The sequence below is a fragment of the Lissotriton vulgaris genome, chromosome 1_1, assembly GCF_964263255.1.
Source record: "Lissotriton vulgaris chromosome 1_1, aLisVul1.2, whole genome shotgun sequence".
Taxonomy (NCBI): domain Eukaryota; kingdom Metazoa; phylum Chordata; class Amphibia; order Caudata; family Salamandridae; genus Lissotriton; species Lissotriton vulgaris.
In genome coordinates, this window is record NC_141685.1 from 1,082,927,774 (window position 1) to 1,082,942,408 (window position 14,635).

Sequence of the window (14,635 nt, forward strand, 5' to 3'; positions counted from 1 at the left end):
AGTATGTCTGCATTCTGACACTGGCTCCTCAGATCTTTCCTTGCAGGCTTTCACCTCAATGAGATGTGCACACCTCTAGCTCCTCATGCCCGTCCTCCCAGGTATCAGGCTTGCAGTTCATTCTATAATTGTTTGAATATATTCATGTTCTCACCATCTGCAGGTCTGGATCCTGGGAAGGTGAAGCAGGTGGGTCTTATCGGGGGTCAGGAGAGCACACGGCGCATCGGGGACTACAAGGTGAAGTATGGCTTCAGTGACATCGACCTGCTGAGGTAAGCATGTGCCCCTTCTGCTTTCCAGTAACCACTCTCCCTCCTCTGCTACTCGTTTTATGTAACCTGCATTGGTTTTAAGCACATTTTCACAATACGGATAAAATCAATTAGACTGATCAGGTAAATTGTAGTATACGTGACAGGGCGATACAAAGCTTTTACTGCCTCACCAGTTGGTATACATTCCAAAAGGAGTTCAGTACAAACATATGAAACACATAATTGTGTATAATTGCTCAAACAGTTGGTTGGTTCCTTGCTCAAGTCCTTGGTCCATTAATTTTTAGTTTTTGTCCAAAAGACCTCCTTTACTTTTGATTCACAAATTGCATTCTTGTGTCTGGCACAAGCTCAGATATCCATTCTCCGCTTCAGCCCTCAATCTATCTAGCACCCCTATCACTTTCCTGTCACTCTGTGATCATTCACCACTCACCTACCACATCCCATGTAGCACTCCTCTTGTCTGATAAGCCATGCATTTTTTGCATGGAAAGCAAGTTTTGCTTTCTGTGGGTGAAATTCAACAAACCAAATCTCATCAAAAGCAGTGGTAGATTTATTTACTAAGTCGTGAAAAAGGAGAACCCGAATACTGCAATGTCCGAATATAAGCATTACATTAGAGCAAGACGCCATTCCGGGTTATCTAGAACAAACACTTATATCTGAAGATTTGATTTCCAGTTGTTGAGGATTTGAGAAAGGGATGAAGTGTGTTCTTGTGGCCATTTTCATCATCATCACCTTTGCAAAAAAAAGTCCTCTCCTAATTGACAATGAGGTGCAAAGTGAACTTCTTAGCCCACTTTGTAGTTTGGAAGCAGTGAAAAGAGTAGTATCAGGGGTGTCATTTGAGCCTGAGCTTCTGTGCTGCAATCCCAGCTCAAATACAGGAAAAACAGACATGTGGTGCCTGAACCTCTTCTAGATTCATACGCATTGCATTTATTCTACTGTATAATTGGTGTGTCTAGAAATATAGTGCATGATTAAATGTTTTTTTTCTTTTTGGCAAAACAGACAAAAACTTATTTGATGTCAAAAACATTTATCACATGGATTGATGCGAAAAAAATCGATGTTATAAAGAAGTCTAAACCTTTGAGCTCGGCATTGAAAGAGAAATGAGACCTGAGGAATGTTAAGGATAATGATACAACACAAAAACACAACACAACACAAAAACCCCATAAAATTGGTCTGCGACAAAGGCTTGGTTGGTGTAGAAAGACATAGGGGCAGATGTATCAAAGCAATTTTTAGCCGCAAATGCTGCGATTCGCAAAAAAGCAGCATTTGCGACAAAAAATTCGCTAAGCGGTATGTATGAAGGAAATTGCATAGCAAAATTAAGGAATCGCAAAATTTGCGATTCCTTAATTTTGCGTAAGCATTTAAGGAATCGCAAATTGCGATTCCTTAAATGCTATGCATCAAGCATTCAATTATTGCGATTTCTCCTTAAGAAATCGCAAATTACCACCAACTTCAAGTTGGTGGTAATTTGTGATTTCTTTCACAAATGCAATTTTTGGCATTTGTGAAGATGCCATAAGGTGCACATTCATACACTTAGGGCATGTATGTACGCCATATGCGAATGGGAAAAGCTTTCCTAGGCAGTGAGATTCATAAACATTACATTCATTTATTCAACATAATGTTGGGGATAACCCAAGCTCAGTGCAATTAGTGAACAACTGTTTAAAACATATTGGTTATTCTTTTATTCGAGTTTTTTAAAAAAAAGTTCAGATATCAAAAGGCAATAATCAAAGATATTTATATATAAGTGCCTATACATCAGGTGTAATGTATTTACCATGAGTAACGGACGGTAAGCACTTTATCCAAAATAACACAATAAATACATACATAATACAAAAACAACAATTAAATATACATCAAGTCCAATTTTGAAAAAAATTATTAAAAGGTAAAAGGGGAGGGGCAGTAGATATATTGTAGCAGATGGTAACGGTTGTTACAGTTCTCGCCATATGCGCACACATGTAAATTTCAGGGGTGCATCAGGGTGTCCTTATGACACCCTTGAAATTATTCTCAATTTGCGATTCTCAAATTGCGAATCGAAAATTAAGAATAACTTCACATTCATTCCTATGGGCCTCCTGGCCCATGGAAATGAATGGGAAATTATTCCTTAATTGCGATTAGCAATTTGCTAATCGCAATTAAGGAATTAAAAAAAAAAGCTAAAAAATTAAGATTTAATTTTTTTATATATACACACCATTTTGCAATTCTCAAATAGCGATTCTCAACAAATCGTTATTTGAGAATCGCAAATAGGTATTTTGATACATCTGCCCCATAAAGCATAGACTTGAAGACAAATTGGCAGATTTTTGGTAATGGTAATTCGTTTAGCGCATTATCGCAAACGTTTCTTGGCACTGTAAGCTGTTTGGTTGTAGAAGAGGTGGTCCACCATAAGGAAGATTATGTGCAAGGTTAGGTATTAAAAACAAAGGTCCTCAATATTCTCCTAGAAATAGTGATGGATGATTTCCTAAATTCTGAGACTGTGAATTGGCCACGGGTACAGAAACTGAATTATCGTCTGAAAGTTGATGTTCTAACTTTGGGAACTTGTAGAAGTAATTTATTTTCCAGTTGAAGCAGTCTGGGATGCCTCTAAGGATAAAAAAATTTTGAGAGAAATCCTGGTTTATTTGTAAAGAGAATTTTATGCACAATGGTCCAAGTTTTAGAATCAATACATTTGTGTACTGGTAACCAGTGTAGCGTTGCAAGGATAGGGGAAATAGTCCTATTTCTTGAGACAGCAGGGCAGCCTGCAGCAGTGTTTTTGAATAAACTGGAGCTGGGAAATTGTGCTCTTAGGGTCATTCAGGAGTCTGTCATTCCTGTAATTCAGAAGGGATTATATGTGTGTGATGGCAACTGGAGCCCTGAGTTCCTTATATAGGAGTGGGAAACTTTTCTTTAAATTTTCAGGTGGGAAAAGTAGTTTTGGACACTTTGGGTACATGAGAATTAGGTCAGAGCTTTGACTCAATATGGATACTGAAATTGCAGACTTGTGGAGCAGCTGTGGAAGCAGGATCAGAAGTAGATGGCTAGTTAAGATCTTATATCTGAATTGTGGGAGAGTTTAGCAGAATCTGTTTTGTTATAGTGTTTAGATTCAGGAAGTTAGTATTCATTCACCATCAAGTTATTAGGGGACACAGAGAGAAGGGGGGATAACGCTTTAATATGAAGGGATATGCCAAAGATTAGTTATATATTGTTGGTGCATATATAGTAAATTACATTCACCTGATGAAACAGGTACGCCAGCAGTCTCATGTAAATATTGAAGAGTAAGGGGTGGGTAGGGTCAAACCCTGTGCAACGCCACATTCAATGTTTTTTTTCAGATGGGAAAGTTTAACACATAGCCATCTACTGACGCAGGGTTGGGAAATCATTTAACCAGGATCCTGAAGATTCCGTTTCTCAATTAGTAATGCCCCATGCAGTGGAACATCAGCTACAAGCTGCAATATAAAACTCCTCCCCACCTTCAACACATTAGCACAGCTTTTTGGCAATAAATAGCTTGTCTGAGGCATGAAAGCGCTTCACGGCAAGGCTGCAGGGAGTGTGCGCCGCTGAGTAGGAAATTAACAAAGCAAGTAGTGTGCAACACTAACCTATAAGGCCCATCGTAAATGTAACAGGGTCAGTCTCCAGGGCGTGACCAAAACAGCAAAAGGATCAATTAGTGTCTTGTAAAGCATGACTACTCACCCGTACTGGTCTCAAGGTGTGTGTATGGGGGGCGGGGGGGGGGGGTCCTGCTGATCCATCTAAGGCGCTGTAGTTCCGTCAAAGAGCCAGGTCTTGAGGTAATTCTTGAATTGCGGTGGTGACAATGATTTCCTGAGGTGGAGATGCAGGGTGTTCCAGGTCTTTGCTGCGAGGTAGGAGATGGATCTTCTTCCAGCCGTGGTCTTGTGAATACGTAGGACGGTGTCCAGAGCCAGTTGGGCGGAGCAGAGGTCTCTGGGGGTGCGTGGAATGCGAGACGTTGGTTAAGGTACGCAGGTCCCGTGTTGTGTAGGGCTTTGTAGGGGGGGACACATGTAAGCTATAAACCAATGAAAACAAAGGATTTTTTTTAAAGCACATGAAAGAACCAATCAAAAGCGATGGGCGTGCTGAATACCCTCACACTGGATACAGCATGCCTTGCGGACCAGCGCATGGGTGCTGCTAGGCTCAACCTAAAAAAACTGAAATGGTGGACAAGGGCAATTAAAATTTTGGGCAGACTATTCAGAGCTCCACATCATTCTGCGACTATAAAAAGAGATGCAACAAATAGCAAGGTGAATGGAATGCTTCAATTAATTTAATTGAAAATTGTCTTTTTGGTAACACCTGCATCGCTATTCAGGGTCAATGAAATGCAAGCTATTACTATGTAAGAGCCATACTTCCAAGTATGTGTAGATAAAGTGGTGCTGAGACATAACTCAAAGATCCTACGGTGGTAACCAGTTTTCATGTTAACCAAACAGTAATGATGAAAAAACTAGCAGAAACTGCACTACAAGCACTAGTTTTCCAGAGGGCTATTATGTATTGCGAAGATGTTACAAATGGCATTTGAAAAACACAATAGTGTTACTCATGCATAAGAATCGAAAGGGCACCCGGTATCGAAAGCTACCGTAGCCAGAAGGATTGTACAAAGCATTCTGCTGGGAAGAAAAATATTAGTACTCAACAAAAGAATGCCTATGCCTTTTTACAAATGTTTGGTGCTGCTGCAGGCACATTTCTCGCTCCATGTGCACTCTCTATTGTCTCATTGTTGCTGTTAGATGGTCGGACTGCTATGCCCTGCAAAGGATTTTTAACTCTTTAATTCCCCACTAATATGGTACAGACGTAAATACACAAATTACAGCTCCCTCTGTGCACCTCTCACCCCACAGCAACCTTTTGCATATTACAACTTTCATCCCTGAGTGCTATCACACTTGATGCACCTCTCTCGCCACAACAATTTCTCACTATAGCTCTTGAGGGACACCCCCTCTATTTGCAGTAACTCACTTATGAGCATCACCACATCACTTTCCATCTCTTCCTCTCAGCACTGCAAAGTCCAAACCAATCACCGCGGAGCCGGAGGTGCATGGTGGACACCCACTAGATGGTGTGACCGGGTTCCTAGTGCTGATGTCAGAGGGACTCTACAAGGCTTTGGAGTGCGCGCATGGGCCTGGTCAGGCCAATCAGGTGAGAGAGGTCAGCATGTGCAAGAGATGGTGTGGGAGGGTACTGGCATGGGCACAGGAACATACTTACAAGACATACAGACCTCTACACCTACAAAATTCAAAAATCTTTTTCTATTGTGATTAATTTACCATAAGCAAGAATTGAAGATAAATGTTGCATAAAAACAAGAAATGGTGAGAAAAGCAGAAGAAAAAGAGATCCCACAAAACAGAAATATTTTACCATACCATTTTTTACAAGTTATTTTTACCAAAAAGTAATATTCGTTTTCCGAAAAGCTATATCAATCAGTTATAACCACTGTACCCAAATTATGAGATGGGGTTGTTACAACAACATTCTTATGATTCACTGAAATTGGGGATTATCGTGGCAGACTCAACATCTGCCAATTTGCTTCTTGATATCATTGGAATATTAATGTTTCAAATTAAAAAGCCAAAGTAACATATTTCTTGATTGGCCTGGTTTGAGATTTAATAAAAATATGGGCAAACCACAATTTATTTATAAGATTCATACCATATATTGAGTGGAATTATCTGGTGCTTTCACAAATGGTGTTTTAATATACATTTTTACCCATCCATATGATAAATTGAGGATTAAAACAATTAAGTTGAAAACGACAATGATTTTTTTCTTACCTGAAAATTTTATTTAAGACTTAATTAAAGATGTGATCACCTTATTGCCCGTATTTTGATTCATGCTGTGGGAACGGTCCATTAATATTTGATTTCTAGAAAATAGAATAGAATATCTATGAAAAGATATTTTGATAAACTATGCCTGGATTAAGCGTGTTAAAAAAAAAACATTATAGGCAAGAACATTTTGCAAAGGAACTGTTAATGCATAGCAATCATAAGATGAGATGAGACCTTTGTTTGCAAATGTAGTTAATAAAGAATATCTGAAAAACAAGATATATGAAATGCTCCGGTCTTATTTCAGGGAGGAATAAAAAAACAAATCAATTATCAATTTAGAGTACAGAGAGCAGTAAAAACGTTAAGAAATCTCACCAGACTGATAACATGATAACCCTCTGGCTAACCCGTTGTATATTAGTTAAACATCAAAGACCATGGACGGTTTAACGCCATCGTATTTACAGTGGACGCCATATTGGCTGCTATGTACACAAAGGGTTGCATGTTATTGTCCAAAAGAAAGACTATGGTTTGAAGAAAAAACGGTGGGTTAAGCCGCAATATACATTCTAGTGTAGCAACACATGCTATAGAGAGAAAGGTGATACCAAAGAAAAAGAGTTAATGTTTTTTTTTAAATACATTTTGAAAATCTTTTGAATGAAAAATATGTACAGAATCCAAAGAGATGTTTGTAAATTAAATACTTACTATTCATTCACAATCAATCAAAGATATTGTGATTAAAAGTATGACTTTAAAATTATGGGGAAATGTTTAAATATAGTGCATAGCCAAGTTAAAAGGCCTGAACCCTTAATTGCTGGGAACATATGCCTCGGTTTGTGGCTTTAGAAGTACTCCGTATTCAGAATGGACTTCAAAGTTAAATTTGTAGTATTATAACAGGCATTGCCGTGGTGAGGGGAACCCATAATGAGGAGTATCTAAGTGTATAGCAAATAAATAAGCAATTCAGACTCTTGTCTAATCAAGTAGAGACACCCAGTTTCTAACTTGGTGCCTGATCTAAGCCCATGATACAAAGTCAAGTTAAATTCAGTAACAGCAACATTTCTAGGGGTGAAAATGCACATAATTCATATTATCTTAAAGATACAAAGGATTGTTGACCAAAAAGTAAAAATCGGTAACATAAACAATGCATTTCAAATCATTATTGAGACACTGTTTTAGTTTCTCATTTTGATCAAAACCATAAGATGTAATACTGACACTTAATTTAAACATAGTGTAGCAATGTATCATATTTAAAATGTGGAGTAGTAATTCAGGCGTCCATAAAACAAGTCCTAATAATAATCACTGGTAAATTCTTTAGTGGCTTTTAACAATCTTGTGTTCATCATCAAGGCTTTAGCCAAACATTGTGGATTTCAGTTGATAGATCCAAAAGCTTTCCTTCTCTCTAAGGCTCTCTGGCGAATGTACAGGAGGGTTGAAGATCCATGGCACAAGTATAAACGAAGTGAGGGTCCCAATCATAGGTCTGCCTTTGTCATATCCAGTTAGAGGTGGATCATGTTCCCTATGTCTGTGTACCGAGTCAATGGTGAACGAGCATTGTTTGTGTTAATATCTGTGGCTTCTGTTGACCCCTACCACTTTTCTCTCTCCTGCTCTCTATCAATGCAATTGCTGCAGGAGATTGCTGCGATGATTGCTACAGAATTCGCCAAACAGGGGTCGCTGGATGCGGTGGCCCAAGCTGTGGTGGACCGCGTTAGGCGCATTCACCGTGACACTTTCGCAAGTGGTGGTGAGCGATCCCGCTTCTGTTCCAAGCATGAGGATATGACACTGCTAGTCCGCAACTTTGGCTACCCATTGGAGGAAGCAAATGCACCCACTTTGACCCCAACCCAAGGTAGGTGCCGCCCTGCTTGCACTCTCATGCAAACTTTTGCCCATTTCGCTAAAGAGGGCTAATGGTGGGGGAAGCCAACAGTGTATTGGGGATGGAGTTTTTCTATTTGTGCACTACTTTCTTCATAGCCCTTGTCAGGGATACTGGCCTGCAATAAGCATCAAGTCCAAGTATAGGGACTTTCTGAAATGAAGCACCTCCAAGGACCAGCGCACGAGATGCAAGCCGAGCATTTCGCAATATTACTAACCTTCTATTTAATTGATACACCCTCTTATGATACATTTACCGGTAATGTTTACCAGAGTCACACCACTCCCTGCATTTGTTATTCACTTGTCAGGGTATTTGGTTAAAGTTTAAAAACACTGAGGGTGTGGCAGCTTTGCAGAGGTCCAATCTACTTCGACGTCCTAATGAGAACAGTACATTTCCCTTTTGCTCTGATGTGGGAAGTGTGCTAATAACTATGTATTAGCTGGAATTATTTCAAGGTGAAATGCGACATTAATATAAAAATGTCTGCCTCAAAACATTTAAGATCGTTTATGTCTGTTTTGGTCATTTATTTTAAATTTAGTGCATGGATTGCTTCCAAAATGGGCTTCTGGGTGGCCTTGTTATGTTGAAAGGCATGTTATTCCCTTAGTAGAGGTCATGGAAGTAGGGTGGATGGTGTCACGGCAAGCTAGTGAAACATGCTGCTTCAGTCTGCACATTGTCCTCGCCAAGTTCCAAAGTCTCCTCCTTGAAACCAATGTTTCTGAGAGAAGGAGATGCCTTAATGTCAACCCCACAGCCTACGGTTTCTTTCCTGGCGAACGATGGATTTAGCCCAGATCTCTTGACTGGGGGTGGATGTATGATTTATTCAGCATTCCGTCCATCATTTGTTTGCATAGCACTTTTCGCCGTAAGTGGGATGGGTATGCCCAGACATGGATCCCTTACACACTGTGACACTGGATTCAAGCTAGCCTGGCCAATGATGGGTAATACCAAGAAACCGGTCCAGGATGCTTGTTTCCGGTCCAGGGAGGACCTGGCTTGGCAGTTCAGTCTGGACTGTTCCCCTTAGGCACAGGGTCAAGACTGATTTGCTTGTGGCTGAGCCTAAACTGGGGTGGCATGGTGAGCAAAAGAACAATGGATTTAACCAGATCTCTTGACTGGGGTGAATGTATGATTTTTTTCAGCATTCCGTCCATCTTTTGTTTGCATAGCACTTTTCATGGGGATTGAGGATGACCCTGAACATTTACCAGGCACAGTGAATGGATTCACACGTCTATCTAGTGTTATTACCACCATCTGATAACATTTGGTTTCATTGTACAGACGTAGTGTTACCAAGCATACAGCAAAGACTCGGGCACCCTTTGCACAACAGCCCTACTACCCCAGATATTCCAAAACAGTAGTTCTGCCTCTGTAGCCAGCTGCACCTCGGGCGACCCCCTACATCTTTAAACTGTAGAAACCCGTAGCTTCGGGGGACTCCCACATTCCCCCTAGCCTCTGATCCACTCATGCACTTGCGCCTGTTCTCCCCCGCAGTCCTGTACACGAGGAGGAGGCGATCCTGAAGCACCCTGGCACAGGCTTGCACAAGCAGTACTTGGAGCGCTCCGTCCTGGCCCTACATACTGCGTTGCAGACCTGCCATATGTTTTTCCGCGACTGGCCTCCTCCCCGTGCCGGCTGTTGTGGGGTCGGTCTAGTCTCCTTGCTCCAGCCCTCCACAGCAGTTCTAGTCTCTCGCGTGCACTCGCAGGTCGTGGCGCGCGCTACCCGTGGCCCCACTGCCAGTGACGCCTGAAGCATTGCAAGGGGGCTTTGTTCGGTAGTTTGGCCGACGTCCACCCCGTCCATTCCTCTCGTTCTTCTGCAGCTCTCCATGGGCGTCTCTGCTTTCGGCTGTGAATCGTGGCACCGGCTTCTCTCCCACAACGCTCCTTTGTCCTCACTAAAGTGCCTCTGTTTTTTTTTCTTTCCTTTCTCTGCGTAGGGGGGCGCATATACCCAGTCTCGGTTCCTTACTCCAGTGCGCAGAACACCAGCAAGACCAGCGTCACTCTCTCGCTGGTCATGCCGTCGCAGGGGCAGATGGTGAACGGGAGCCACAGCAGCTCCACTCTGGACGAGGTGACGCCCACGCTAACCAAGTAAGAAACATGGCGGCCGCGAGATGAGGGTGGCTGTAATGAGTCTGAGGAGACCCTACTGGCTTTAGTAAGCGAAGGGGCAGGGCCGCAGAACTGTTATTGAAGTGTGCTCAGTCAGCACAGAGGAAGGGACTAAGGGGAACGCAGAGAAGCAGCTTTTAGGTGATGATACTCGCTCTGGCGTCGCCTCGCGCTATTACAACCATCTGGTATTAATCATTGTCTCTCTTCTCTTTCTATCACCACAGTCAGAGCCCCACCGTCACCTTGCAGTCCACGAACACCAACACGCACACGCAGAGCAGCAGCTCGAGCTCGGACGGGGGCCTCTTCCGCTCGCGGCCCTCGCACTCTCTGCAGCCGGACCAGGATGGCCGCGTGGAGCCCTACGTGGACTTCACCGAGTTCTACTGCCTCTGGAATAAGGACCATGGGGAGCAGGGGCCACCGCTGACAGCCCAGTGAGGGCCTCCTCGTCATCCAGGCCAGCCACCTCCAGCGAAGAAGTGAAAGCCCGGCAAGCCCCCACAGCCTGCAGAAAGAGGTTCTCTTTATAGGCCACCCAAGTGGAATCCAATCGCCTGATGATCAGCTGTGTCCAGCGGTCATCATCATCTGTGCTGACCACACTAGGGGGTTCATGGAGGACGGTGTGTGCAGCCCTAATGAGGAGCTAGTGGTCTATAGCAGTTCATCATAAGGAATCTCACCTGACAGCGATCTGCTGCCTTCATGTAACCAGAGGAGGACAGTGGTCTCTACCAGCCTCCTATCTGGGCTCCCAGCGGACAGGGTGATGCTGTGTCCAGACACAACGAGGAGACAATAGTCTGTACCAACTTCCCATATAGACAGTGTGCTGTTTTGTCAAGCCATATCTAGATGTAATTTGAGGAATGCGTGCTCCCAGCATACCTTGCTGAATAGACTGGAGAACTGTTCATTAGGTACCAGCCGACACATTCCTCGTTGAGCTGAGAACCGCTTGCCCACTTTGTCAGAGTAGTTATACCCTACCCACGAGGTGAAACATCTACCTAGTTTGTCACTGTACTAGCAGTTATCTTACTTTGCCACGGACGTGTCCTCGAGGGAGATGGGGGGGGTTATTGTTTAACTTACATCGGGGTCTAAGAACCCTCGGTTGGTCTGAACTTGTATCCTCTGCTAATGCCCCACAGTCCATCACAGGAAGCTGCCTTACTTGTTTTTTGCTGTGTCTGACCAGTAGTGATTGTGCCTTGTCTGAGTCAGGAAGCATGGTGGTGTTGTGTCTGAATAGCACCATGCAGTGGCACATTATAGAAAAGTGAACATTAAAAGGGTCAATTGTGCAATGAAGAAAATAAATGTGCAACGACTGGATAGAGGGGAATTAAATTGACTTGGGAGAGCTCACAAAATGAATAAAAAAGGACAATAGAATATATGTCATTACTGCTTTTTCAGGCCGTTCACTGCTCAGATGAGTGTTCCACTGACATGGACACTGTTTTAACTGCTACTTAAAACTTAAACGCATGGTTACAATTGTCCACACACATGCCTGTCCTGTGTAACCAACAGTATTAGTTCTTGGGTCATTTTCTGTGGACACGGTTCAACATGGAGCCCGCCCATGGCAGTCTGGTGAAAGCTTCGCTTTAACTACAAAGCATATTGAATAGTACTCGTCACAGAAGATATACAGTGTATTGTTTATTATTAGTTAGAGGCCTCGATCTATGGAGATAGAAAGCTGGTTATATTTCAATTCTGACCCAGACATAAGGCTAATTGGTGGTAATGTGCGGTGAGGCAGGGAATCTGCTAACTTTTAGAGACCATACTGAACTGAGTTACTGTGTTCTTTGGCAGGTACCTAATGTATTGTTGCACAGATGAGTGGAGGGAATCTGCTAACTTTTAGAGACCACACTGAACTGAGTTACTGTGTTCTTTGGCAGGTACCTAATGTATTGTTGCACAGATGAGTGGAGGGAATCTGCTAACTTTTAGAGACCACACTGAACTGAGTTACTGTGTTCTTTGGCAGGTACCTAATGTATTGTTGCACAGAGGAGTGGAGGGAATCTGCTAACTTTTAGAGACCACACTGAACTGAGTTACTGTGTTCTTTGGCAGGTACCTAATGTATTGTTTCACAGACGAGTGGAGCAAGTTGCCATCATTGTTTGTCATACATGCTGCGCTTTAAATTGAATTATAACTTGTCACACGGAGCCAAGATTAAGATGGTAGTAGGGCTCTGATCTTATGTACTAAAGTAAAACATAATGTACTAAAGTAAAAACATAAAACTAACTGTAGCACTGTGTTACCGTTCAAGGGTGTTTGTATACATTTAACCATTCTATCTGCCTACAGGAAATTTGTCATGCGTAGTCTTGAATTAATGGAGTGGGTATTTTAGCTTCGGCATATGAAAGCAACATCTCATAGGTACAGCTATCGTTTGCATTATTAAACATGTTTTAGGGTATGTATGTTAATGCTTTCATTTGAGAACTGGATTGATCTGGTTATGTGGAATTTGCTAGAAATTTGGTAGCACGAAGATAAACCTCATGGTTAGGGGGCCTGAGTGTGCTATCCGGCAAATGAAATGAAATACCAGTATTTGTAAAGCACACAGCTACCTCTGAAGTGGTGTCCCGGCTCTGGGGGCCCTCGGGAAGATTAAGCAAGCTATTGCCCAGAGTCACATGGTGCTGGGCTGACCTGCCACCGGTGCCGGGGATCGAACCGTGAGCCCCAGATTCCAGCGTCAGTCGCCCTGTCTGCGGCGCCACACCTCTTTCAAAGACAACCTTTGTATCTTCCCTGCTAAACTATAACCAGCTTTTTTACTTCCATGATTTTGGAGTAATAACATTTTTGTTGTTGATATGCATGTCTAAACTAGGGTTGATAACTGAGTAAGACAGGAAGTTGGGAACAACTCCAGGGGACTCACACTGGCGCTCCCTGGTAGGTGAAGGAATGGGCGCTAGTTTAATTTGTAGAATCCTCTTTAGAACAAATGAAGAAAACCAGGATAGAACTTTAGTACAAGTGTGGGACCTTGTAATGATTTGTAATATGTCTTGGCAAGATTTTCAAGTCCTTTGGTAGTCAAAGGAAACTGTAGCAACAAGTTAAGAACTGCTTACCCGTGTATGGTGGACCGATTGGCATTTCTGGTTATTTACTGAGGAGAATGACATGTTCAAGGTGGTACAGAGGATCTGGGTAAACACATTAGCGTCAATCCTAGTACGGAAAAAAAAGAATCTGGCTCAGCGAAGGAGGCTGTAGGTTCAAATGTTTGTAAAATAGAAGTTACTGAACCACATACGATCATTTTAAACCGAAAAAGCCTGTAGACGGTAAACTGCGGAATCTGATGCAGCTAGAGGATTCCTTTTATGTACTTTCCTGGGAAGGAGGTAGACAAGTTATTCTAAAGTTCTTGTGTGGGTCTACTTTTGACTATAATGGGCAGTGCAGTAGGCTCTCCACTTCAAGGCTCACCTTATGTGAGGAAATCCTGCTCTCCTTGGAGCACTTGGTTTGCTAGGAATTTATGGTTATGGACATTTTTCAGTTATTTCTCCTCTGCTGTATAATATGATAGGCACAAGAATACAGATGGACTGTTTATGAAAGGGGTTTCCACACCCTGGTTCTACTGGGGGCATAGGTGTTGAGGGTGTAGGGGCAGCCATAGCCAGCAAAGCAGGGGCTCTGCCCTACTTTTCATTCTTTTTTTTTGATGCATGGAGAACTGACAATTGCTTTCCAGGTTTTGGAAAGTAGAGCAAAACGCCTGGTTTATATTTCTTCCCGGTTCCCTCTATGCCATGTTAGTGTCCAAATGGATTCTGAGAGCAACAGATGGACACCTTGTAATGCTCTGCTGATACTCATGATCACTAAAACAAGGCTGCACTAGTAGAATTAGTTAATTTGAGGTACACATTTTAGGCTCACAGTTTTGAATTTGGGGGTTGTTGCTGATGCCCTGTGTGGCACTGGGCTGATTCCAGCATTTCTTCACACTTGAGAATAAGTAATGCCAGCGACGGCTGCTGCAAATCTGACTTGGGGGGGTAGGGGGGGCAGCACAGTGAACAATAGTAACAATAAATAAATGTACATTTACTGATCATTGCCGCCTCCTTGATCTTCTGCTCCTGTGCCACACTTCACTGCTCCTCTGCTCCTGGCACTGCAATCCCTATGAGTACAGGCTCCCAGACGCCCCATGTAATCCCAATTCTGCTCTCATGCTATTACCCAGCATGAGAGAAGCGCTGGGATTGGGTGGAGCGGGCCAGTTTAACACTGCAGCAGGGACTGGGAGCTTGTGCTCCGGAGCAC

General features: G+C 42.8%; 1 protein-coding gene across 2 annotated transcripts in view; it reads left to right on the top strand.

Annotated features, from left to right (window-relative positions):
* TAB1 (TGF-beta activated kinase 1 (MAP3K7) binding protein 1) overlaps positions 1–12,582 on the top strand; it is a 105,649-nt gene extending 93,067 nt beyond the window's left edge. Inside the window, exons 7-11 of one of the 2 annotated variants that reach the window (XM_086963437.1) lie at positions 164–275; positions 5,417–5,561; positions 7,886–8,108; positions 10,117–10,273; positions 10,522–12,582. In XM_086963437.1, coding sequence (XP_086819563.1) covers positions 164–275; positions 5,417–5,561; positions 7,886–8,108; positions 10,117–10,273; positions 10,522–10,738 — 854 coding nt within the window. In that variant the 3' untranslated portion in view covers positions 10,739–12,582. Of the gene's footprint in view, positions 1–163; positions 276–5,416; positions 5,571–7,885; positions 8,109–10,116; positions 10,274–10,521 lie in introns of both variants that reach the window. The other variant, XM_086963436.1, reaches the window with a different exon arrangement.
* The last annotated feature ends 2,053 nt before the right edge of the window (positions 12,583–14,635 follow it).